Below are 24502 nucleotides of genomic sequence, written 5' to 3' on the forward strand. Positions count from 1 at the left end.
ACCCTGGTGTTGGTCACCTCCTGCAAATCGCCCTCAGCCCCACAGCGCCCGCTTGTCCCCATCCATCTCCCGCTGTCACTGCAACCAGGGGAACAGAGGGTCCCAGGCACCAGGGCAGAGACTGGACCCACCTTGGGGGGGGGGGTTATGGGGAGGGGGCAGCTCGTTCCTCCCTCCGGAGCCGCAGAGGCTCTGCTGGAGCAGTGGCTCTTTGCCGATGCCTCAACACCTCACTGTGGTTTTCAATATCAGGTGGTGACGGCTGTGTACCAAGAGGGGTTTTGCCTGGGGGAGCCCCCACCTCCCCCCGCTCAGATCTGTGATATGATGGGACAAGGAGACCCCAAGAAAGATGTCCCTCCCCAGCCCGGGGCATCCCAAGCCCTGTTTGGGGACTGGTGGTGGTCCCAGCGGTGCCACCGCTCGCCTCCCGTCCATCATCACCGCGTCAAGGCGGGAAGGCAGGCTGGGGAAGGGGGCTGTGCTCCAGCCCCCAAGGACCACCTCGGCTCCAGCCCCCGCCTCTCCATCCCTGAAGCTGGGGCATAAAACCCCCGGCAGGCTGCGGGGACACTGCAGAGCCAGCGCTGCACTGGAAGGGAGCTTTGGTGGAGTCCCACTACCACCATGCCGGGGAATGGAGCCACGGACGCCTCCTGCACTCCCACCACACCCATGGCAGGTAAAACCCCCCCATGACAACACCTCCTGCACCCAGCAGTGGGGTCCTGTGGCATTTTTGGGTGTGGTGGGGATGGAGATAAAACCCCACTGTAGTGGGGGGACAGGACACCCCGATCCTGCCACCATCTCCATGGAGGGAGGGTGTGATGCATGGGGTCTGCTCCCCCAGACTGACACCCCTTCAACCCTCCACAGCCTTCCTGGGGGGCCCGGGCGAGGGGTCTCTGTGCACCCCCGGCCTCGGGTGGGCTGGCGAGGGGACAGGGGCCAGTGGCAAGAACCAGCGGGTGTGCCACGCTGCAGCACGGCTGGAGATGGGCAGCCTCTGGGAGGAGTTCAACCGCCTGGGCACCGAGATGATCGTCACCAAGGCAGGCAGGTGGGTACCAGAGTGGCCCGGGGGGCTGCCAGGGCAGGAGGGGGCACCCCCCTCCCACACCCCTCTCTGTGCAGAAGGATGTTCCCCACCTTTCAGGTGAAGCTGTCGGGGTTGGATCCGTTGGCTGACTATGTCCTGCTCATGGATTTCATCCCACTGGATGACAAGAGATACAGGTGGGGACGGGGCGATGGGGGCAGGGGGCTGGATCCAGGGGTGCTGAGCCCCTCCCCGCCCTGCAGATACGCCTTCCACAGCTCATCCTGGCTGGCGGCAGGCCGGGCCGAGCCGGCAGCTCCCGGCCGCGTCCACTTCCACCCCGACTCCCCGGCCAAGGGCGCCCAGTGGATGCGGCAGATCGTGTCCTTCGACAAGCTCAAGCTGACCAACAACCTCCTGGATGACAATGGCCACGTGAGGACCCTGCTGCAGGGTGGGCGATGGGGGGATACAGTGCACCCCTGCCCAGGGGGGTCCTGCCACCTCCTCTTTCCCGCCCCCAGATCATCCTCAACTCCATGCACCGCTACCAGCCCCGCTTCCACGTCGTCTTCGTGGACCCGCGGCGTGACAGCGAGCGCTTTGCCCACCAGAACTTCAAGTCCTTCAGCTTCCCCGAGACCCAGTTCATGGCAGTGACGGCCTACCAGAACCACCGGGTGAGCGCCGGCTGGGGGAACACCAGGGCAGCCCTCCCAGGACTCCCTGACCCTGCTTCCCCTCTGCAGATCACCCAGCTGAAGATCGCCAGCAACCCCTTCGCCAAGGGATTTCGGGATGGTGACCCTGAGCCATGGTAAGGCACCCCCGGATGCCATCCCCACACCAGGGCGAGGAGGTCGAGCCCTGAGCCCCCACCCCACCTCTCTTGCAGGTGCGGGGTGCCAGCAGGGTCCCTGCTGGGAGCGATGCCCCATGCCCGGGCCACGCCACTGCCCCCTCACCCCGAGAAGCAGGAGAAAGGGAGGGGGGCTGCAGGGGGAGCCGAGCCCCTGCTGCTGCCTCTCCCCACCGCAGGAGCTCCACGCAGCCGTGGGGCTCTGGCTGCTGCCCCCCAACAACCAGCAGCACCCCCCAGTTTCCCTGAGCTCCCTGCACCCACCTTCCAGCCCCTCAACTGCCCCCCTGGTGTCTATGTGGGGGCCAAACCCCGCACCCTGCCCTACCCCCTGCCTGCCTTCCCCCCGCTCAGCCCTTACGGCCCTGCCATGGCCCCCACCTTCGGCTATGGCCAACAGTGACTGGGGGCACCCCCAAGCCCCCCCTGCACCTCCTACCCATGCAATGGCAACGCAGAGCTGGGGGGAGCCACAGGAATGGCTTTATTCACTGCCAAGGAGGCTCCAGGGATCCAGGGAGGGGAATTTGGGGTGCAGCCAACGTTCCAAGTCCCTGTAATCTCCATGGCATGGCTATTCCCAGGTGTCCGGGGCGAAGGCGAAAGGGCACAGCTTGTACCCAGCACCCACGTAGAACTTATTCTGGAACTCCACCCTGGCAAGGAGAGGGGGGTGAGGGGTGCTCTGGGAGGTCTGTCACGCCCCCCAGACTCAACCAGTAACCCATCAGCTTTGGGGGCTCACCAGTGCAGGCGCAGGGCATGGAGGAAGGCGGAGAGCCCCTCCATCACCAGCAGGATGGCCACAGTCAGCACGGCGAAGGCGGCGAAGACGGGCACCAGCACCACGCCGCCCACATAGCTCAGCCGCACGAAGCCGTTCCGCATCACCATGGTCCACAGGACCTCCGAGAGCTCTGGGAATTGGAGGGAGATGGGCAGGAGAGGGGAGTGAGGGTCTCCCTGGCTCTGAGAGGGGCAAGGGGGAACCAAGGGGACTCACGGGCGTGCGCCAGGCTGAGCGCCCAGAGCCGCAGGTAGGACGCAGTATTGGAGACACAGCCCAGGCAGTACTCGATGGTGTGGATTGCCTGGTGCATGAAGATTTCAGTGAAGTCCAAGTGCTGCAGAGAGGGAGGGGACACGGGACATCAGCAAGGGGCACAGACACCCCCATCCCACCACCCAAGCCTGCCTGGATGCCCCTCACCTTGGCATCAGGGCTGTGCCCCCCGCTCTCCACGTCCTCCTTGGTGGCGTTGACGGAGTTCCCGGCCTCCTGCCCCTCCAGCAGCGGCTCCTGCTCCCCCATGGACACCGGCTGCACCGCAACAGCACCAGCGGTGAGACCTCCCCATGACCCCCATGGAGCCCCCCATGGCCCCCAGCCTTACCATCCTCGGGGCGCGCTGCCGGCACCACTGGTACAGCGGCGTCCCCAGGAGCAGGACGGGCACCGACGCCAGCGCCAGCACCACCAGCACCATCTGCACCGGCACCTGCAGCACAGGGACAGCGCTTTGGGGCCTGCCTGATCTGAGAAGAGCCCCATTCCTTACACCCGCTCTCCCAGCCAGGGTGGGGAGTAGGTGCCTGCCAGGGTGTGGGGTGGTACCTGCCCTGGGTAGAGTGGGAGGTTCTCGGCATTGGATGTGAAGAGGAACATGTCGATGAAGTGGATGAGGATGCTGGGGGCCACCAGGGAGTTAGCAGCACTGAACTTGATCCACTTGTAGAAGATGAGGAAGACCAGGTAGCCAAAAAGCGCCAGGAGGAAAATCATCTCCGGGAGGAACTCCAGGACCAGCCGGTGCCGCTGCTGGAAGTGCCTGGGTGGGAGGACATTGGCCATGCTCAGCCTGTCCCTCCTCACCCTCGCATGTCCTCGGCACCCATCAAGGTGTAGGGATACAAGACCCCAGTTGCCACCCCCATCCCACCCAGGTGAGTCCAATCCCGGTCCCCTTGGCATGACCAGAGCCCGCGGGCACAGCCCAAGGACTCACACATGGTTGAAGACCCCCAACACGACGCCGAAGCCCATGTGCACGATGCCCAGCACCACAGACATCTTCATCTTGAAGGAGTTGAGGAAGTTGAGGTGGTTGGTGGCCAAGCTCCAGATCTGTCATGAACAAGGTGGGTGAGACTCTGCACGACCCCAAAAAGGGTCCCACCTCGTTGTCATCCCCATGGGACACTCACTGGGTCGATCCCGAATGGATACGGCCCTCGGAAGACACCAGTGACATTGGGGTCCAAGGTGAGAGAGGGGTGGGTGGCGAGGTATGCAGAGCTGGGGGCAGAACGAGGGATGTCAGTGCCAGCAGGGAGATGGGGACCCGGGCAGGGGGCACAGGGGTGAGACCACACCTCCAGGAGGAGCGGTTGGCCATGGTGGCCACACTCCAGGCAGAGGGGAAGATGGTGGTGGCCTTGCTGAAGCACTCGTTGTAGATGAAGCCGGTGTAGATGGAGAAAGCACCCATGAGCAGGATGAGGTAGCGCCCCTCAAAGAACATCAGCCAGATCTGGGGGGGCAAACACAGCTCCCATGTCCCTCACCACCTCCCCTGCCCCACGCCATTTCCCTCCCACACCACCAGCCCTGATCCATAGTGTCCCTGTCCTGAGCCACCAGCGGCACCCTTTATCATCCAACCCCATCCCACATCCCCAACCATGTCCCACACCTCCAACCCCCCTCCACGCCCCCAACCCCATCCCATGTCTCCAACTGCGTCCCACCCCTCCATCCTGCTCCATCCTGCCCCCACCTCGTTGGTGCCCTGCCGCAGGCGGGGGCTGTCCTCGTACAGCACCATCCAGAGCGCAAAGAGGAACATGAGCAGCCCGTGCCCCACGTCCCCGAACATGATGGCGAAGATGAAGGGGAAGGTGATGATGGCGTAGGGTGCTGTGGGACACACGGACTGCATTACACAAGGTGTCCCCTCTCAGCCCTGGGTCTCAGGGGGTGCCGGGGGCCTTACCGGGGTTCACCTCCTGGTAACTGGCCACCCCGTAGGCATCCACAATGCTCTGGAAGCCGGCAGTGAACTTGTTGGTGCGGATGAGGGTGGGGGGGCTCTCCGAGGTGGGGATGCGCTGCACGAAGCACTCCACACTGGAGCCGCTCTGGTACTGCGGGAACAGCACCCGGAACCTGATCCTGGCACCCACCCCACAACACCCCCCTTCCTGGCACCAGCCCCCAGCACCCCCTACCCAGCACCTGGAGTCTGTTCCTGGCACCCACCCCCAGCCCGGCACATGCCCCACCATGATGAGGTGACATAGGGACACCAAACGACCTCTGGAACGAGGACAGGGGGACACTGAGCAACCCCACAACAAGGACATTGGAGACACAGAACAACCCCTGGCACAAGGACATGGGGACACCGAGAAACCCTTGACATGAAGACATGGGACACCAAGAAACCCAGGCATGAGGACATGGGAACACAGAGCAACTCCTGACACGAGGACACTGAGCAACCCCAGAACAAGGACATGGATATACCGAACAACCCCTGGTACAAGGACATGGGGACACCAAGCATGCCCAGGACGAGGACACAGAGCCACTCACGGATCCCTGGCGCAGGGCATCCTGCACTTGGGTGAGGTCCCGCACGGGGCACCAGACCTCGGCGATGAGGCACTTCTCGGTGACATCGAAGCTGCATTGGTTGAGGACGAGGTAGATGGCCTTCATCTTCTGCACCTGCACGCGCCAGGTGGGCAGCACCAGCGCCACCTTGTCCAGCACCTGTGCCAGGTACTGCTCTGTCTCCTCCAGCACCTGTGGGCACCTGTGTCAGGGATGGCGGACCCAGCATGGCCCCCACATCCCTTCATGATGCCCAGCTCACCACACTGAGGTCCTGGATCTGGCTGTGCAGCCCGGTCATGGTGTCTGTCCTGCTGGCCTCGCTCTCCGGGTACGGATACACCTGGCAGTGGAAGCTGGGACAGAGGGACATTGCCGTGTCAGGGCTCCCCAGCCCGGCCCCACAGTGGGGTCCAGAGTGGGTGTTACTAAATAAACCTCCCTGTGGGTGGACACTCACCAGTCCGAGATCTTGCGGATCTTCTGCCCGATCTGCTCGCCCCAGTAGGAGATGAGGAAGATGACCCAGGTGATGCTCTCGCCCTGGGGACAGCACGGTCTGTGTCATTCCGATATCCCGGCCCCCACAGCTGTGCCAGCTCCCCCCGGGTGCTGCCTCACCGAGGCCGGGTCCTCCATGGGCTCGGGCATTTCCACGAAGGAGGCCACCAGGTACCCACGGCAGGCACGCCACAGCAGCCGCTCGAAGGCGGTCACTCGCCACGGGTGGATGACGCCGGCCACGAAGCTGCGGAGACACAGCAGGAGGGTTGGGATAGGCAAACCACTCCATGGCTGCACCACTGCGCCACAGGTCATCTCCAAGCGTTATCCCACAGCTTCCCAGCTGCCCTACGGCCACGCCACTGGCCCAGAGCCCCTCTCCACCCCCCACCCCACACCCTTCCCCCTCTCACTTGATCTTGCGCTCGAGGTGCTGGTGCAGGGAGGGGTCGAGGATGGGCTCACGCTCCGAAAGCGCCCGTGGCCGCGGCGGGGAGCCCAGGGAGGCCTGCGGCGATGCGGAGCAGAGGGATGAGCCTGGGGGAAACTGAGGCCCAAAGCAGCACCCCCAGGTCGGCGGGGATTCCCGGACCCACCGGCAGGCTGGTGAAGCGCTGTCCCTCGCGCAGCACGTGCAGGTACTGGCGCAGGTCCCGCAGGCGGCCGCGCAGGGACGCGCGGTTCCGGCTGACCTCCCGCAGCTCCTGCGCCAGCTGCTCCGACTGCTCCTGCACCCGCAGCGCTTCCCGCGCCGCCGGCGCCCGCGGGCTCTCGGGACACGGCCCCAGCACCCGCCCCGCGCCCCGCAGCTCCTGCTGCAGGAAGGCTGAAGGGGGGACACGGTCAGAATGAGGGACCGAGGGTGGCACCCCCCTGAGAAGCCCCCCAAAGTCAGCCCCACGGCCCCCCGGCACTCACTGAAGGTTTTCTCCATCTCCTCGCAGCGCCGCACCTCGCCCACGAAGCGCCGCTGGAAGGGGCTCACTTTGGGGTTCAGCTGCGGGGATACAGTCAAGGCATGGCCCCACATTGGATTGAGGGGTTCAGCATCCCGGGGGAACAGGCAGGCCAGGCACCAAACCCACCCTGACCAACTTCCCTGTTCCCGGGGCACCCTAAAACACCCATCTCAAACCCGACCAGACCAAACCCCCTGTACACGGAGCACCCCAAACCACCGTCCCCAAATCCAGTGCACCCAGGCCCACACAGCCGGACCCCCTGCATCCCAGACACCCCAAAACGCCCCCCCAACCCCTACTTACGTCTCTGAACTCCAGCAGCCCCCGCTCGCCCAGCTCGCTGATGCAGCTGTAGGCAGAAGCCGACTGGAGGAAGAGCTGGGCCAGGCAAACCTCCTCGCTGCGGAACAGGGACCCCATGGCCCCCCAGAGACCCCCAGTCCGGCCCGGTGTGCGAAGGCGTCAGGGCACACGCCTGGGGACGGATGGGATAGAATGAAATAGGAGGGAATGGGGTGGGATGCGAATGAGGAACTGAGAGAAAGGGGGTTAAGGGCTGGAAAGCGGGACAGCAGGGCAGAGGTCGCCCAGGGGTCTCGGCGGCTGCGGCGACGGAACCGGGGTGTCCCCGGGCTGTGACCGTGGGAAACCGGCCCGCTCGGTCACACGCGGCTGTGCCCAGCACCGGGCTGGCAAAGTACTTTCGAAACCCCCCTTCCCCGTCCACCCCCCGCCCCATTCAGCTGCCTCTGAGTCAGGGCCAGCGCAATCCCCGCCCCGGGACCGCCCCGGCCGCCCCCCCGGGCCGGACCCGCTCCGGACCCACCCGCCCGTGCTGCCCCCCCCGCCGCGGAGCGGGGCCGGGATCCAGCACTTCCTCTTCCCCAGGAAGAGCCCGGCCCCGGGGAGGGACCGAGTGGCCCGGCCCCGCCGCCCCCCGGGAACCCCGTTCCCCGGGACATACCGCACCCCGCACCGCGTGGGGAGCGGCCCCTCGGAGACAGGACCCCCGCAACATCCCCCCCAGGAGGATGGAAATGGGAGACACTTCCCGGAGCCGAGCGGAGCCGGGAAACCGCCCGCCAGTATCAGCAGGACCCCCACTCTGGTGTGAACCCGGACTGCTAGCGAGTAATTAATTACTCAAAACAATCGCCCGTTTGTGCAGGAGCCAGGGTGCTTTGCTGGGGCCAGGTTGCCATCCCTGGAGAGAAGAGGTTTGGGGTGCTACTGCCCAATGCGCATGAAACAAAGGGGGTGAACTATCACTGCCTGCATCCTGCAAGGCGCGACGGTCGTTCTTGTGACGCTAATGGCCCTCCCTTGCACAACTCGCTCAGTTCTAATACTTCCCCTCCGGCACTACCGGCTGAACTGCGCTGCCGTGAGAGGCAGCTGAGAAGGGATCACCGAGCATGAAAGACCCCCGAAAGCGCTCCCAGACTAATTTCTGATGCCTTTCACCGGAGGACTGAAACCTGGGCGTTTCCCCCGAGCCTGATTGCGTTTTAACCCATCGGACTTTGTGTTTTGTGGGCTTCTTCCCCCACCGCCGACAGATCAAGACCATTACTTCGACCAAGGGACAACTAAATTGCAGCAATCAAGTCACAAGATCTGCCAGCGGTGATTACCCTTATCTTTTCGCTCTTTTTTTCTCTTTTCCCTTACAAATTTTTAAAGTAACACTTCCATGCTTTCATATTGCTATATGACTGTAGATAGTTATGACCAAAACGGCTACATACCTGCTTTCCATTGCAACCCAATTGTTCTAAAATAAACCCTACACGGACATACTTACAAACAACGATCATTGAGTCGTTTTACTCTAATCTGCCCCTGCATTACTCTCACCTTCGGGGGGCAGGTCCTAACAATTGGTAGCACCGGGATCTCCCTGCTGGGACCACTGGGACCCCCATACGGATACCACTGCAAGATCCCTGCCAGGATCACCAGGACCCCCATACTGGTACCACTGTGAGACCCCTGCCAGATTCGCCAGGCACCCCGTATTGGTACCCACACACCAGTACCACCAGGATCCCCACACCAGCACCACTGTGACACCCATACCAATACCACCAGAGGCTCCCCACTGGTACCATCGAGACCTCTGCTGGGATCACCTGGATCCCCACACAAGCATCATTGGGACCCTCACACCAGTACCACTGTGAACCCCCTTGCCAGGATCACCGGGTCCCTCCCACCCTAGCTGGCCTCAGAAGCTGGAAATGACCCTCCGAGATTTCCTAAATCCCCCCAGCACTGCCCCTCCATTCCTGCCTGCCCTCCCTCCACCTCCCACACCTTTTCCCACAAACCACTCCCTACTCCAACATTGGTGCCAGCAGCCCCAGGACCCCCATCCACCCCCCCAAAACACAACCACACACTCAGGGGTGGGTTCCCCCAAGGGTCGGGGGGTCTGACCCCAGTGCTGGAAAGGAAAAGACACAGTCATGGTAAGGGGCTGGCACTCACAGTGCCAACAGGGGGGGTGAACCCCCAAACACTTTATTTGGGGGGCAGGCAGCTGCGCAGGGGCTGTCACCGGTACAGGTAATCAGCCTGGATGTTGGCCGCAATCTCGGCCTCCCACTTGTCGCCGTTGTTGAGCAGCTTCTCCTTGTTGTAGAGCAGCTCCTCGTGCGTCTCCGTCGAGAACTCAAAATTGGGGCCCTGCCAGGGTGGGATGGAGTCACCCTTCAGGTCACCATGGCGGGGAAAGGGGGTCCCTGCAGCCCCCCCAAGCCCCACTCACCTCCACGATGGCATCCACAGGACAAGCCTCCTGGCAGAACCCGCAGTAGATGCACTTGGTCATGTCAATGTCGTAGCGGGTGGTGCGGCGGCTGCCGTCGGCGCGGGGCTCGGCCTCGATGGTGATGGCCTGGCACGGGGACACCGTCACGGCTGGAGGCCCGCGTGAGGAGGATGAGGAGGAGGGGGAGGAAGGCTCACCTGTGCCGGGCACACGGCCTCGCAGAGCTTGCAGGCGATGCAGCGCTCCTCCCCAGACGGGTACCGGCGCAGCGCGTGCTCCCCGCGGAACCGCGGGCTCAGCGGGCCCTTCTCAAACGGGTAATTGATGGTGGCCGGCTCACGGAAAAGGTAGCTCAGGGTCATGGCCAGGCCTGCGACAGAGAAAGAGGGGTTACGGCCTATTTGGGAGGGGGGTCACCCCACAAATGAGGAGGGTGAGCGAGGCCTCACCTCGGACAAGCTCGGTCCAGAGCAGGGTCTGGGCAGCACGGTCGGTGATGGATCGCATGTCCATGGCCGGCTCCCGGATGTTGACGTACTCTGTGGGAAGAGGGGAGCTGTGCCCACCCCACAGAGCCCTGGGGTGGGAGCTGAGCCCCCACAGGGGTGGCATGGCCATACTCACTGTAACAGTCCCTGGGGGTGCTGGTGCTGAGTGGGCGCAGGGAGCCCAGCGGGGCCGGGGGGCCTGGGGAGGGACAGGAGGGTCAGCGGGGCCAAGATGGGGTTGGGGGGTTCAGGGGGTTTGGGGGTTCCCAGACGGCCTCACCTGCGCGGGCAGCCCGGTACAGCAGTCGCAGCGCTGCCATGGCCGGTCCTGGAGTGCAGAGGGAATCTCAGCAACTACCAGTAAGGAACTGGGGCAGCCAGGGGCCCCCCACTTCCCGTGGGGGACACTGGCAGCCTGATCCCCACCCCTCCACTGAAAGAGACACAGACTCCCAGGCACCCATCTCAACATCCCACAAGGGACCCCGAGTGCTTCCCCCAAGGGTTCCCAGGCATCCTGATTCCCTTGGCAACCCCTCTGTAGGGACCCAGGTATCCTGTCCCCCCCTTGCAGCCCCCTCTTAAGGGACCCAAGTGTATCCCCCAAGGGACCCAGGATTTTTGTCTACCCCCTAGAAGGGATCCAGCTGTTCTCCCGAGGGACCTGGGCATCCCGCTGCCCCGCGCCCCACCTCCAGGGGCACTCAGATATCCTGTCCCTTCCCACCCCTAAGGATCCAGCTGTACCCCCCGAGGGGCCCTGATGTCCTGCCCCTGCCAAGGAACCCACGTGTCCCCCCATCCCCGTCCCCAAGCCCCCTCCCCGCCGCCCAGCACCCACCTGAGCCCCAGGCTGGACTGATCCTTCCTGTCACCCCCAAAGTCCCCGCTCACCCTGCGTGTATCCCCTTCGGGGAGGGGGAGGCGCGGAGGGTAGCGCAGTGTCCGGGCCGACTCCTCTGCCCCCAGCGGGATCTGGGAGGCCACCAGACGCCACCAAGGGTGACCACAGCCCCGGGCCGCCCCCTGGGCCCCCCAAGCTCCCTCGGGCCCCCCCTTTCCGCCTCACCTGCCCCAAGGGCCCTCCGGCGTCCTGACCCCTGGCCGCCCCCGCGGGCACTGCGCATGCGCGCACGGCGGCGCGTCGTGGGCGGGGCGAGTGACGGCGGACGCGTTTCTCATTGGTGGGAGTCCCGCAATGGGCGGGAGCGCGGGAAGGAAGAGGGGACGGCGTCGTTGATTGGGCGGAGCGCGGCCGTGCTGCGCGGCGATTGGTTAGGCAGGGGAGGGGCGTGGCCGAAGGGCGGGCGGAAGCGCGTGTTTATGGCGGCGGGGCGCGGTCACGGTGGCGGCGCAGAGTCTCCCCCTCTTTCAGGGCTTCCCGAGCCCCCGGAGCTTTCCGTCCGGTTCCTGGAGCAGCTCGGGCCGCGGGTGCCGGAAGTTCTCGAAGCTGGAGCGGCCCAGACACTTGGATTCACTACAAAGCCCAGCACCGCCTCTGGCGGGCTCAGCGTGAGCCCCGAGCCTCCAGCCCTAGCACAGTCCCTGGAGGCGGGCACGGGGGGTCACAGAATCACAGAATGAAGTAGGTTGGAAAAGACCTTTGGGGGACACCTTCCACCGGGAGGTGACATCAGGTCTAACCTATGACCTAACACCTCCTCATCAACTAAACCACGGCACCGAGTGACACATCCAGTCTTTTTTTAAACACGTTCAGGCACGGTGACTCCACCACCTCCTTGGGCAGACGATTCCAGCACGCAATACTTTTTCAGTGAAGAATTTTTTTCTGACGTCTAACCTAAATTTCCCTTGGTACAGCTTAAGACTTTGTCCTCTCGTTCTGTCAGTTGTTGCCTGGGAGACCAACCCCAACCTGGCCACAACCACCTTTCAGGAAGTTGGAGAGAGGGATAAGGTCACCACCGAGCCTCCTTTTTTCCAGGCTAAATGACCCCAGCACCCTCAGCTGTTCCTCACAGGGCTTGTGTTCCAAGCCCCTCACCAGCCTTGTTGCCCTCCTCTGGACATGTTCAAGCATCTCAACCTCCTTCCTGAACTGAGGGGCCCAGAACTGGACACAGCACTGAAGGTGCAGCCTCACCAGTGCCGAGTATAGGGGAAGAATGACTTCCCTGGTCCTGCTGGCCACACTATTCCTGATACAGGCCAGGTGCCGTTGGCCTTCTTGGCCACCTGGGCACCCTGCTGGCTCATGTTCAGTTGGCTGTCGACCAGTACCCCCAGGTCCCTTTCTGCCTGGGCACTGTCCAGCCACCCTGTCCCCAGCCTATAGCATTGCTGGGGGTTGTTGTGGCCAAAGTGCAGGACTCAGCACTTGGACTTGTTAAACCTCATGCTGTTGGACTTGGCCCATCTATCCAGCCTGTCCAGATCCCTCTGCAGAGCCCTCCTACCCTCCAACACAGATCGACACATGCTCCCAGCTTGGTGTCATCTGCAAATTTACTGATGGTGCACTCAATGTTTCCCTTTCTCTATAAAACTGTCTTTATTTCAACTCCTTTGTCCAGTTCTCTCCATCCGTCCCACCTGGGGGGATCCCTATGGGATTCAGCCATGACAAGCCACAGCCTAGCAGGAATGGGCACAACCAGCCCCCCAAAATGGAGCAGCATGGGGTGAAGGAAACTGGGCTCATGGGGCAGGATAAATGGGAACATGGGGCAATGGACACTGATACCATGGGGCAAAGAAAACTTGGGATCATGGAGTAGGTGAAATTGGGAACATGGGGCAAAGGACACTGAGATCATGGGGTGAAGAAAACTGGAATCATCCCAGCTCAAGGATTTGTGATCAGGGAGTTGCTGTGGACCTTCTCAAGGCAGAGTATGCAATGAGGGGGACACAGGAGACCCCTCTGCTGTGGTAGAACCACTGGAAATAGAACTCCAAAGAGCCAGAAAAGGGGCATATGGGACTGGGATGGAGGGACATGTGGGAGTCTTGGGACTTTTGGGGTGAGCAGGGAGGTGAAAGGGAACCACACAGATGTGTGGAAACATCTTTCATTGCACCTGGGCATCAGGACCAGCAGCAGGAGATGTGCTGAGTGGGGAGACTCCGAGTGAGATGTGGGGACCCTCAGAGCAGGGTACAGTCATTCTTACGTGTCACCTTGGACGTGGCCCGGATGACCCCAAATTTCTGCTGGCTGTACGGGGGGTAGCGCGGGCCATTGAGGGGCTCCCGGCCCATCCCGCGCTTCAGGCACCCGCGGCGGTGGGAGAAGGTGTCGAAGCTGAACTTCCCGTGGTGCATTCCCAGGCCACTGTTCCCTGGAATACACAGCACAGGACCCTGGTGGGTGGCTGGATCTGGCCATCCTTTGGGTCAAAGAACCCAAAATTAAGCTCCCAGCTCTGTAAAAGTGGCACCACAACTTCATCCAGCTGCTTTCCAAGCCATGGATGAGCTTCCCAGGAACGTGACCCAAAGAGGACTATGGAGGTGACCTAGTGCACACCCAAGTGGATGTTTAGACTGTTAAGATTAGGCTGGGAGGTGGAAAGATTCCCAAAAACCCTCTCATCAGTGGATTTCACTATTTCAGATAACATATTTAGCAACTGGAGGGGTGTCACTGATGAGGTGATGGCAGCAGCAAGTTGCTGCCACCAGATGAGCTTCAGATGAGCTTCCCTACCTCCAAAACATCCCATCCATGCTGGATCCAGCCCTGCTGCAGGCAAGACTCTGGGAGTGGAGAGGCACAATGACCAAGGTGCCTTTGACGAGGTGGGACTCAGCACCAAGGATGAATGTTGGGAGGTAGAAGCTGGCTGGCCAGGAACAAGCACAGGAAAGCCAGGCAGGGTGGCAAAAAATAAGGAAATCCACACATCATTTGATAACAGATGGGATAAAATTCCATGAGTCAGCCTGAGCCAGTCAGTGTTCCTGATAAAATGCCAGCCTTGGTTGGGGTGATGGGTTGGGTTCAGTACCTCGCACATCAGCAGCCCCAGGAGAAAGGGAGGTTACTGATGGCTCCTGGCCAGCTGAGTGGGAAGAGAGGAAAACAGGAGCCGGTAGTGGAGATCATCCCATCAAAAGTGGGTGTCTCCATCATGGAATCCCAGAATGGTTTGAGTTGGAAAGGACCTTAAAGATTATCCAGTTCCACCCCCCTGCCATGGGCAGGGACACCTTCCACTAGACCAGATTGCTTCAAGCCCTGATTCCCTATGTTTAAGCAAGACATTTCCATGAACCCAGGGAACACAGAGCTTGGGATGGGAAATATGGAGAAAAGGAACCTCAGGGTGCTCCACAGGTGTCCAGCAAAACCCAAGAGCCCAAGGTGAAGCAAAGGGCTTCTGGAGGAGAATTTCCCTATGGACTACTGAGCCCTCTGGAGCTGAGAGTTCCCCCCGAGACCCTTCCTGGCCAGGATTGGGGATTTTGGACCTACCAATCCCTCCAAAGGGCAGCGAGGTCAGAGTCACATGCATCAGGGTGTCGTTGCCGCAGAAGCCTCCGCTGCTTGTCCGCTCCAGGACCTGGTTCACCACCTGGGAGGGACATGAAGAAGGTGGGACATGGGTCTCCCACCCCATTCCTGTACTTCTAAATGCAATCCATGCTCCCTGACTAGGGTGATGTGCTGTAAGGGAAACACTTGGAGCACAAACATGGCTGGATACAGCTGCCAAGGAGCACAGGGCATGTGTAGTCCTGGTTTGGCTCTACCTTGTCATTGGAGGAGAAGGCGTAGATAGCCAAGGGCCGCTCCCTGCTGTTGATGAAGTCGATGGCTTCATCCATGTTGGCAATGATGACGATGGGCAGGATGGGCCCGAAGATCTCCTCCTGCATGATGGGATCCGAGGGCTGCACATCTGCCAGCACGGTGGGAGCTGCAGAGAAGAAACCCAACAGTATCAGCCGGGCACAGAGGTCGGAGATGACACCTTGATTGTCCCCCCAGGACACTCCTCCTCTACAAAAGGACACCTGGCCAAGCACCCAGTTCCCATCATAATCTTCTCCAGACCCAAAATGTGCTGCATGCAGGGATGAAGATGTGAGTGACCCCCAAGCCTCACCGATGTAGCGCTCTGCCTCATCCGTCTGTCCCCCGATGGCCACGTGCCCACTGCCCAGGAGCCTTTGCACCCGCTGGAACTGCTTGTCACTCACAATGCGGCCAAAATCCGGCGATTCTCGGGGGTTGGGGCCATAGAAATCATCAATGGCCTTGCGCAGGGCTGGGAGCAGCTTCTCCTGCATCTCCATGGTGCAGAGCACGTAGTCAGGAGCGATGCAGGTCTGCCCTGCGTTGAAGAAGCGGCCCCAGACCACACGCCGTGCCACATTGGCCACGTTGCAGGTGTCGGACACATAGCAGGGGTTCTTGCCCCCCAGTTCCAGCGTCACCGGCGTCAGGTGCTTGGCAGCGGCTGTCATCACGATCCGCCCCACCGGGGGGCTGCCTGTGAGCATGGAAAACATGGATTGAGGTGGGGATCCCACCAGCCATCGCACGGCTCTGGGATGTGGCACTGGGTCTGGTGGCAGACCTCAGACATACATCCCAGATCCTCCAGCAGATCCTGGCACCACATCCCCAACCCAATCCCTGCCTTCTTAGCAGGGGTGTCTGGAGGGAACCCCTCTTCCTCCTCACACAAAATCCAGGCAGGGCTCTGCTCTGTCCCATGGGACCTACCAGTGAAAAAGATGTAGTCGAACTTGTTCTCCAGCAGCCTGGTGGTCTCCAGCACACCACCGGTCACCACAGCGAAGCAGTCCTGCAAGGAAATGAGAAAGGTCCCCTCCTGTCACCATCTGTCCCCACCGACAGCATCCCAGGAGGCTGGGACACTAGCTGGACGTGGAGGAAGGAAGCTGGGCAGCACATGGAACCTGAGATGGTGTGTGAGGCAGGCACAGAGCACAGCTCTGTGTGTGCTGGGGTGCCCCAGCCATGCCACAGGGATGGGGAGAGTGTCCCACCTTGTCCAGGTAGCTGGGCAGCACTTCTGCCACGAGTCTCTCTGTCTTCTTGGACACCTCTGAGGGTTTGATGATGGCACAGTTCCCTGGGGGAAGACAGACAGGATGTTGGAGCTGTGACATGGTGACAGCCAGCCCTTCTGGGGATGAGGTGCCCTTGTCAGTACTGCTGGGATCCTCTAAGCCAAGGGACTGGAAAGTTGTGCTCACCGGCAGCGATGGCCCCAATGAGGGGCACCAGGAAGAGCTGGATGGGGTAGTTCCAGGGCGCTATGATGAGCACCACCCCGTAGGGGTCCTTGCGGATGAAGGCGGAGTCCAGCTGCATCGCCTGCGGGACACTCACCATGTCAGGTCCCGCCCTGCACCACCATCCCACCCGGCTCTGCCTCCCATCCTCTCTTTCCTCTTCCCTCTCACCAGAGTCCTGTCCACTTGCTCATCCTTCATCCAGTGGGACAGGTTGTTCAGGGTCTCATGGAGCTCATTCTTGCACAGGAGGATCTCAGATAATTCAGCTTCAAAGGGTGCCTGCGGACACCAAGGACCCAACACGTCACCTTGGCATGTCCTGCAGCTCTTATCCCAACACTCCATAGTGTTTTGCCCAGGATTTGGTTTCTGGAGCTCTCTACATCCCATGCTGGATTTGAATCCCCAAAGGTGTTGAGCACTCCCTGTGTCTGCAGCATGAGGTTTTTAAGCACTGAATGCTTAAAAATAGGAATAATTATGCAGATCCCATTCATCTGGACAACAGGAAGAATGGGGAGGGTGTCCAAAGAGACTAGGGTGGAGGAGACAATGAGCCCTGCGTGGTGTTAAGGCTCTGTCTGCAGAGCCAGGGGATCCAGGCTCAGAGAGCTGCATCCTGGGTGAGCCCTGAGGGAGGGAAGGGGGTGACATCAGGTGGGAAGTTCAGGGCAGGGAGCAGGGACAGAAATCAGGGATTAACCTGCCCGGAGAAGAGGGAAACTGAGGCTGGTGGGTGTGGGAATGGCTATTGATGTCGAGGGACTCCCCACAGCCCCCTCTGCCCATGGCAGAGCAGGGATGGGCTCTGGACAACAGTGACTGGGACATGCTTCACGTCAGTCTCCCAAATCCAGAGGCTGCGAGCCTGGGGCAGAGCCCAGGCAGGACTGGAGAATCCAATGAGAGGAGGAGAAAGCACCCCCAGCTGGACGATGGGAGCCCCTCAGTCCTCCCGTTCCTGTCCCCTCTCACCTTGCCCAAGTCACAGGCAGTGGCTTCCAGGATCTCCTGCTTCTTGTCATCCAGGAAGTGTCCCAGAGCCTCCAGCTGGGCTATGCGGTATTCCATGGGCCGAGTCTTCCCAGAGAGCCAGGCTGCCCGCAGGTGGCTCACCAGCCCCTCAAAGGGGTTCCTGCTGTGGGTGCAGTGGTGTTAAGAGGGACGCCAGCCCCATCGCAGCTCCTCAGAGCTCTGCACCACCCCAACCCAGCATCCAACTGCCACTCCGGGGAGAGGATGGAGCACCAGGACCCCTCCTGCCACCCCTCTGTCCCTCCACAGTCTCACCTTGTGGCATCACCGTCCACACTCTCATTCCCACCACCACCCTTGGGGGCTCTCCTGGCCTCACTCTCAGGGAGCTGCGGGAAGGCAGTTCCAGTCTCCATGGTCCCACAGGTGTGGTGCGGGATGTTTATGCTGGGGCTTTCAACCACAGCTTCCCTCTTCACAGCTAACAGCACAGCTGTCAGCTTCCTGCCCTGCCCCTTGGCCGCCTGCCCCTGACCTTTGGCTGCCTGTCCAGCTGCACGCCACTGCTGGCTCCATTCCAGTTAAAACTGCTTGGGATGGGAAACACCGCCCCAACCCTCCCTCCCAGCACCCCCCCAAACCAGAGGACGGAGGCACAAAGAGAGGCTGGGAGAGAGTTTGATGCAAAGTCTTTACTACAGGCAGAGTTACACAGAGCAAAGAGCAACAGCAAGGAAGGAGAGAGGTTCATTCCAAAGGTAAAGTCTATGTGAGGGGACACGGGGCTGACAGAAGTGCTTCTCCACCAGAAAGAGAAGTTTGGAGTAAGAAAAAGTTTTTGGTCATTTCAGCTGTGTCCTGGAAAATGGTTGGGAGTGGAGGCCACAAGGGTGCAGGAGGGGATGTCCATCCCGGCCATCCGACATGCTCCAGGCGAGGCAAAGGACACCATGAGGAAGTGAGGAGCATGATGAAGAGGGAGAGGGGGACAGTCCTAGTTCTCTGCGCCAACTCCGTGGTGTCCTCAGAGCAGGACATGGCAGCCTCAGAGCAGGGTGCAGGTGCCCCTGCGCTTCACCTCGAAGGTGGTCGTGAGGAGGCCCAACTTCTGCTGGGTGTAGGGGGGGTAGCGCGGGGTGTTGAGCGTCTCCAGCCCCATGTTCCGGTGCAGGCAGCCGCGGTGGTGGGAGAAGGTGTCAAAGGTGAACTTCCCATGGTATTTTCCCAGGCCACTGTTCCCTGGAACACACAGGACAGGTCCATGCTCAGGACGGGACTCTGCTCCTGATGATGCCTTCTCCAAGCATCAACACGAGGGAAAAAGATGCCTACAGGAATTTCTGAGCAGCACAGACATGGTGGAGGAATTCCATTCTTTCAGTGCCTCCTCCAGGTATATGAATGTTCAGTCCAGCCAATCCTGCTGCATCTCAGCAGTTTGGAGGCCCCAGCGTCTCCTTTTTACCCACCTCCATTTATCTACACAAGCTTTGCTGGGTTCTGCAAGTCTGGATTTCCCTCCATGATGCTCCACTGTGTCTCCCCACAGCTGGAGCTGTTCCACCTTCTTCCCAGAACTCTAAAAACCTGGAGCCACGTTGGCAACACCAGTTCTCCCAGTTCCTGTGGCTAGTTTAACTGGAGGTTAAGAGCCCAGTGACTTCCCATGGAAGCTTTGGTGCCATCTCACCCCAATGACTTCAGCCCCTTCACCTGCTCTAAAGTGGCTTTACCTGATAATTGGAAGTAGATGGTCTGAATCATTACCAATTAAGATAAGTTACGGAATGGGAAGCACCAAAAATTGTTCCCTGAGCCACAGGCAGGTGAGGAATTAATTGTCCAGGTGACTCAGGTGCCAGCCCCGACAGAGATGCTGAGCAAGGGCAGCATCAAATGAAGAGGTTTATCCCAGAAATATTATGGGGAGAGATAAAGACATGGGGAAGTGTTCTGGGAAACAACATTCCTGTATCCCTGGACCATGCTGCACCCACAGCCCAGGGCTGAACAGCCTCACTTTACACCTCAGAAAGCAAAACTTGGTGCCTCTGGAGACCAAAAATTTCTTCTTCTCTGAGAAGGATCTCCAAGATCTCCTAAGAGGTTCTCCAGGTCTTCCTAATATTTAGTCCTAAAAGTTGGCATGAAGGTACATCCTGGCTCTTGAGGGACTTAAAGGGATCCAGCCCAGCACCACACTGGCTGCAGCAGGAAGCTCACCTTCCTCACCATGGCTCAGGCCACAGATCACACCTGGCTCCCAATGGCCAGGATTGGGGATTTTGGACCTACCAATGCCTCCGAAGGGCAGCGAGGTCAGAGTCACGTGCATCAGGGTGTCATTGCCGCAGAAGCCTCCGCTGCTCGTCCGCTCCAGGACCTGGTTCACCACCTGGGAGGGAGAAGAGAAGGTAGATGAGGGACTTGCACTTGGCAAACTTTAGCCAGTTCACCCACTGGATGTTCCCAGAGTGTTTGGGCTCTAAAGACGCTTCAAAGCATGTCCTGGAGCTCATGGAGGTGGTGCCTGACTTCCCTCCCCACTTTTTCTGCTCCACAGACACACCTTGCTGTCGCAGGAGAAGGCATAGACGACCAATGGCTGCGGCCGCGCATTGATGAAGTCGATGGCTTCATCCATGTTGGCGATGACAACGATGGGCAGGATGGGCCCGAAGATCTCCTCCTGCATGGCAGGGTCTGAGGGCAGCACGTCTGCCAGCACTGTGGGAGCTGCAGAGAGAAAACCTGACCGCATCAGCTGGGCACAGAGGCTGGAGATGAAACCTCCCCTCAGGACCTCTTTTTAAGCACCCCTAAAACTCTTTTCCCTCTAGAGCCTCCCCTCTGGATGAAGACTCCCTGAAAACCCCCAATGTGCTCACCAAGAGGTGTGTGACCCCCAAGCCTCACCGATGTAGCGCTCTGCCTCATCCGTCTGTCCCCCGATGGCCACGCGCCCACTGCTCAGGAGCGCCCGGATGCGCCGGAACTGCTTGTCGCTCACAATGCGGCCAAAATCCGGCGATTCTCGGGGGTTGGGGCCAAAAAACTCAGTGATGGCCTCACGCAGGGCAGGCATGAGCTTGTCCTGCATCTCCACGGTGCAGAGCACGTAGTCAGGAGCGATGCAGGTCTGCCCTGCGTTGAAGAAGCGGCCCCAGACCACACGCCGTGCCACATTGGCCACGTTGCAGGTGTCGGACACATAGCAGGGGTTCTTGCCCCCCAGTTCCAGCGTCACCGGCGTCAGGTGCTTGGCAGCGGCTGTCATCACGATCCGCCCCACCGGGGGGCTGCCTGTGAGCAGGGAAAACATGGATTGAGGTGGGGATCCCACCAGCCATCGCACGGCTCTGGGATGTGGCACTGGGTCTGGTGGCAGACCTCAGACATACATCCCAGATCCTCCAGCAGATCCTGGCACCACATCCAGGCAGGGCTCTGCTCTGTCCCATGGGACCTACCAGTGAAAAAGATATAGTCAAACTTGTTCTCCAGCAGCCTGGTGGTCTCCGGCACACCACCGGTCACCACAGCGAAGCAGTCCTGCAAGGAAACAGGAAAAAGTCCTCTTGTGTCACCATCTGTCCCTACCAACAGCATCCCAGGAGGCTGGGACATCGACTGAGTGCAGAGGGAGGAGGTTCCACACAGGGATGATGTGTGGGGACGGTGGGTGTGAGGCAGGGTTGGGAACACCATGGCCCGGGAACAAGGGACAAGGACAAAAAGGGCTTCTCACACTGTCCAGGTAACAGCTCAGCGTTTCGGCAATGAGTCTCTCTGTGTTCTTGGAGATCTCCGAGGGTTTGATGATGGCGCAGTTCCCTGGGGGAAGATGAACAGGACATCAGCACAGTGACATGGTGACAGCCAGCCCTTCTGGGGATGAGATGCCAGCACTTCCAGGCCCAGGGAACTGGAAGGTTGGGCTCACCAGCAGCAATGGCCCCAATGAGGGGCACCAGGAAGAGGTGGATGGGGTAGTTCCAGGGCGCTATGATGAGCACCACCCCGTAGGGGTCCTTGCGGATGAAGGCGGAGTCCAGCTGCATCACCTTTGAGAAGAACATGACCTCAGCACTGCCTTCCCCACTAGCAATCTCTCTTCCCTGCTTCCCTTTTCCCAGAGCTTCCTTCTTACCAGGTTCTTGTCCACATACTCATCCTTCATCCAGTGGCACAGGTTGTTGAGGGTGATGTTGAGCTCGTTCTTGCAGAGGAGGATCTCACTGAAGAAAGCCTCAAAGGATGGCTGGGGACAGACATCATGGAAGTGTCACCCCAACACTGACCCCATCACTGAGCCTGTCACCCTAACACAGACCCCATAACCCCAATGCCAACCCCACCACCCCAAGGGGCATCTCTCCCCTCTTCCAAACAGGAATAGCAGGAGAATCTTTTCAGCAGAAATTTCCATCACCTCCTGTAACTCCCAGGGAATATCAGTGTCCCAGAATATTATGAAAATAGGTATTTGACCAGAAGGAAAAAAAACCCAAATTTGAACATTTTCATGGTATTTAACAAATTCCTGAGTTCAGCACTGTAAACTGGCAATAGAACCCCAAGCCAAGGGGACACCAAGCAATGTCATCAGAGCTCCTGAAGAGCTGATTGTGGTGCCAGAGGCATCCTGACCACTTGGATATTCAAGCTGGAAGCAAAGCCCCGAGCTCCCTTCCACCACCAGTGGACAAAAATTGCACTTTTTAGTCTTAAGTTTAGTCAAAGTCTTAAGACCTTGACTAAAGGGAAGTAGTAAGAACCATGGCTTAATTAAACCCCTTGTGGTAGAGAAGTGGGTCCTCTCTGTAGCCACAGAGCACAGATCAGGATCATATCATCCTTGCAGGAGCAATGTGAAGACACCAGGGATAGCCCAGCAGGCTCAGTGGAGCCCCTTCATGACTGTGGAGAGCAGGAGGAGCAAAGCTCCTGCGCTGTGACATCATATTTTGGACTCCTCCAACCCAAAACCATCCCTGGATTGCAATCTTCTTCCCATCCCCACACCACTTTGGGGTTGGGAAGGCTGGATACTGATTCCCAGGATCTTCCACCACCAAGAGACCTTCAGGTCCCCAAAATGCAGCTGCCAGGAGGTGCGAGGACCCTCTTGGACCTGAGGGCTCAGCAGGCACATGAGACAATCCAGTGAAGCAACGGGGCTGTTCCCAACCCAGGATGACGATAGCATGACCAGGGTAAAGAAGATGATGGTTCATTAAGAATTTTGATGGGATACAAAGGTTATGAGATAGGACATTAAGGCTGAGGTCATCCAAGTGCCACCAATCATCAGCATCAGAGAGGAACCGGCACCACTGGAGGTGAGACACCACCTCAGGTACGTAAGAGCAGGTGAAGTGTCCATCCAGCTATGAGGGCCCAGCTGCATTACAAGCTCATTACTGGACAACCGGATCTAATTAGGCCTAATTAGGAAAGATGATGATGCCTATCAAAGCCTGGTTGAAGGAAAAGGACTCACCTCCAACAAACAAGGCAATTAGGAGCCTTGGGAGATGGCAGAATGTGGAAAAGACATGGCTGAGGGCATGGGCCACTACACTGATGCCAAACAAAGAGGTGAGGGTCATATAATGGAATCCTGGAATGGTTTGGGTTGGAAGAGACCTTGAAGCTCATCCTATTCCACCCCATCATGGGCAGGGACACCTTCCACTAGCCCAGGTTGCTCCAAGCCCCATCCAACCTGGCCTTGAACACTTCCAGGGATGATGAGCTGAGACCAGTAGAATTATCCATGGTACGGATGCTCCTTTTTTGCCAGCAGATCATCCAGGAGCTCCTGGCATGCCACAATACCCCAAGCCACATCCAGAGCCCTGCCCATGCCACCATGCCAGTGAAACCAGTCCCTTGGAGGCCCTGGGAGGAATGTGCAGTGCCAGCATGTTGCACAATGCCAGTAATCCTGGGTGTGCCAGGCTGGCCAGGAGCTCCCCAGGACGTTACCTCTGTGGAGGTCACATGGACTCCCAGGATGCCGACCAGAGTGTGAAACGCTCCCACCTCAGCTGGTCACTGACAGGCCAACAGGGCCTTTGCCTGGTTTCAGGGCACCAGGGATGGGATCAACAGCACAGTCCCTCTGCTAACCCCTGGATCTGCAGGGACCCAGCACTTATAGATGCACCAGCGTGGGAGCACATCAAGGGGGAAGCAGGACCCCAAGGAAGGGACACCCCTATGCCCAGACTCCCACAAGGATGCAATACCCAGACAAGGGTGTATGAAGGACTCCAAAGACGCTATGCCAGTGGCCCCCAATTCCCAGACCCTCTCACCTTGCCCATGTCCAATTCAGTGGCTTCCAGGATCTCCTGCTTCTTGTCATCCAGGAAGCGTCCCAGAGCCTCCAGCTGGGCCATGCGGTATTCCATGGGCCGTGTCTTCCCAGAGAGCCAGGATGCCCGCAGGTGGCTCACCAGGCCCGCATAGGGGTTCCCACTGCGGGGACGAGGGTGTTAGAGGGGACGCAGCCCCATTCTATCTTCCCAGAGCCTCATGTCATCCCAGATCCACGTTATCCCATCCCAGCATCAAACTGGAGCCCCAGACTCCCTGGGGACAGAGCAGGGAGTCCACACACACCTTCTCCCTCGCTGCTGGGAGCAACTTAACACAGCACCATTCCCAGCAGATCCGGTCTTCTCCCTTGGGCCATGCTGAGATGTGGTGGCCCATAGACCTCAGACTTTTCCCCCAGCACCAGCCTGGGGTTCCCATCACCCTGGCACTGCCTCAGCTTCCCCTGCTCACCTCCCTGTCTCCCTCCTGCCCCCAGCCCCTCGCTCTCACCATGGAGTGCTGCAGACCATTGGCATTGGCCCCTTCCCGATCCCGCTGCTTCCACTGCATCCAGCAGCTTTCCCAGGATCTTTGCCAGGATCACTGCCCGCGGTGCTGCACTTGCCGTAGCCCGGGAGCTGCTGCTTGGGGGGCTCGAGGGGCTGCTGCATGCCAAGCTGTGGGAAGGAACTGCTGGTCTCCATGGAGAGCGTGGTGGC

The 24502-nt window shown here is 59.8% G+C and overlaps 5 protein-coding genes across 7 annotated transcripts; 1 reads left to right on the top strand and 4 right to left on the bottom strand.

Moving 5' to 3' along the window:
- Window positions 1-627: 627 nt before the first annotated feature.
- TBX10 (T-box transcription factor 10) lies at window positions 628-2304 on the top strand (the record flags this gene model as incomplete). Its single annotated transcript, XM_082283432.1, has 8 exons — window positions 628-682; window positions 880-1063; window positions 1138-1239; window positions 1306-1477; window positions 1567-1722; window positions 1792-1859; window positions 1938-1944; window positions 2173-2304. 8 exons carry the CDS (start codon window positions 628-630, stop codon window positions 2302-2304), a joined length of 876 nt encoding a protein of 291 aa, XP_082139558.1.
- A 129-nt stretch (window positions 2305-2433) lies between these two features.
- TCIRG1 (T cell immune regulator 1, ATPase H+ transporting V0 subunit a3) lies at window positions 2434-7859 on the bottom strand. The gene is made up of 20 exons (XM_082284293.1): window positions 7810-7859; window positions 7287-7458; window positions 6940-7018; window positions 6618-6847; window positions 6435-6529; window positions 6139-6265; window positions 5978-6060; window positions 5780-5873; window positions 5497-5709; window positions 4895-5045; window positions 4679-4818; window positions 4275-4432; window positions 4107-4197; window positions 3908-4026; window positions 3517-3730; window positions 3296-3400; window positions 3112-3222; window positions 2905-3025; window positions 2647-2818; window positions 2434-2557 (listed from the first exon to the last, which is right to left on the bottom strand). Exons 2-20 carry the CDS (start codon window positions 7401-7403, stop codon window positions 2476-2478), a joined length of 2502 nt encoding a protein of 833 aa, XP_082140419.1. The 5' UTR covers window positions 7404-7458; window positions 7810-7859; the 3' UTR covers window positions 2434-2475.
- A 1596-nt stretch (window positions 7860-9455) lies between these two features.
- NDUFS8 (NADH:ubiquinone oxidoreductase core subunit S8) lies at window positions 9456-11387 on the bottom strand. Of its 3 annotated transcripts, XM_082282777.1 has the most exons (8): window positions 11314-11382; window positions 11139-11219; window positions 10525-10572; window positions 10381-10443; window positions 10206-10295; window positions 9954-10126; window positions 9754-9882; window positions 9456-9671 (listed from the first exon to the last, which is right to left on the bottom strand). In XM_082282777.1, the coding sequence occupies exons 1-8, from the start codon at window positions 11369-11371 to the stop codon at window positions 9540-9542; spliced, it is 774 nt and encodes a 257-aa protein (XP_082138903.1). In that variant the 5' UTR covers window positions 11372-11382; the 3' UTR covers window positions 9456-9539. The 3 variants fall into 3 exon arrangements, with proteins under 3 accessions (XP_082138903.1, XP_082138904.1, XP_082138905.1); XM_082282778.1 differs by lacking the exon at window positions 11139-11219 and having other exon boundaries at window positions 11314-11387; XM_082282779.1 differs by lacking the exon at window positions 11314-11382 and having other exon boundaries at window positions 11086-11215.
- A 1968-nt stretch (window positions 11388-13355) lies between these two features.
- LOC309574483 (aldehyde dehydrogenase family 3 member B1-like) lies at window positions 13356-17895 on the bottom strand (the record flags this gene model as incomplete). The annotated part of the gene is made up of 10 exons (XM_082284188.1): window positions 17772-17895; window positions 17457-17619; window positions 16650-16760; window positions 16440-16560; window positions 16230-16315; window positions 15943-16024; window positions 15320-15706; window positions 14964-15130; window positions 14686-14785; window positions 13356-13549 (listed from the first exon to the last, which is right to left on the bottom strand). Exons 1-10 carry the CDS (start codon window positions 17870-17872, stop codon window positions 13356-13358), a joined length of 1512 nt encoding a protein of 503 aa, XP_082140314.1. The 5' UTR covers window positions 17873-17895.
- Window positions 17896-18501: 606 nt separating this feature from the next.
- Window positions 18502-24502, bottom strand: LOC309574484 (aldehyde dehydrogenase family 3 member B1-like; the record flags this gene model as incomplete). Its single annotated transcript, XM_082284189.1, has 10 exons — window positions 24294-24502; window positions 23780-23942; window positions 21607-21717; window positions 21400-21520; window positions 21205-21290; window positions 20927-21008; window positions 20373-20759; window positions 20026-20192; window positions 19752-19851; window positions 18502-18695 (listed from the first exon to the last, which is right to left on the bottom strand). The coding sequence occupies exons 1-10, from the start codon at window positions 24485-24487 to the stop codon at window positions 18502-18504; spliced, it is 1605 nt and encodes a 534-aa protein (XP_082140315.1). The 5' UTR covers window positions 24488-24502.

The sequence above is a fragment of the Coloeus monedula genome (genome assembly GCF_965178545.1).
Source record: "Coloeus monedula genome assembly, chromosome: 6".
NCBI lineage: Eukaryota > Metazoa > Chordata > Aves > Passeriformes > Corvidae > Coloeus > Coloeus monedula.

What these genes read in the sequence shown, in the direction of transcription:
- NDUFS8 (XM_082282777.1), bottom strand. Translation starts at nt 11,371, where the DNA reads ATGCGCAGTGCCCGCGGGGGCGGCCAGGGGTCAGGACGCCGGAGGGCC. An exon ending in CCGGAGGGCCCTTGGGGCAG is followed by an intron (nt 11,220 to 11,313) that starts GTGAGGCGGAAA and finishes GTGGCCTCCCAG; the next exon opens with ATCCCGCTGGGGGCAGAGGA. An exon ending in CACCCCCAGGGACTGTTACA is followed by an intron (nt 10,296 to 10,380) that starts GTGAGTATGGCC and finishes CTCTTCCCACAG; the next exon opens with AGTACGTCAACATCCGGGAG.
- TCIRG1 (XM_082284293.1), bottom strand. Translation starts at nt 7,403, where the DNA reads ATGGGGTCCCTGTTCCGCAGCGAGGAGGTTTGCCTGGCCCAGCTCTTC. An exon ending in ATCCGCAAGATCTCGGACTG is followed by an intron (nt 5,874 to 5,977) that starts GTGAGTGTCCAC and finishes CCTCTGTCCCAG; the next exon opens with CTTCCACTGCCAGGTGTATC. An exon ending in ATCCATTCGGGATCGACCCA is followed by an intron (nt 4,027 to 4,106) that starts GTGAGTGTCCCA and finishes TGTTCATGACAG; the next exon opens with ATCTGGAGCTTGGCCACCAA.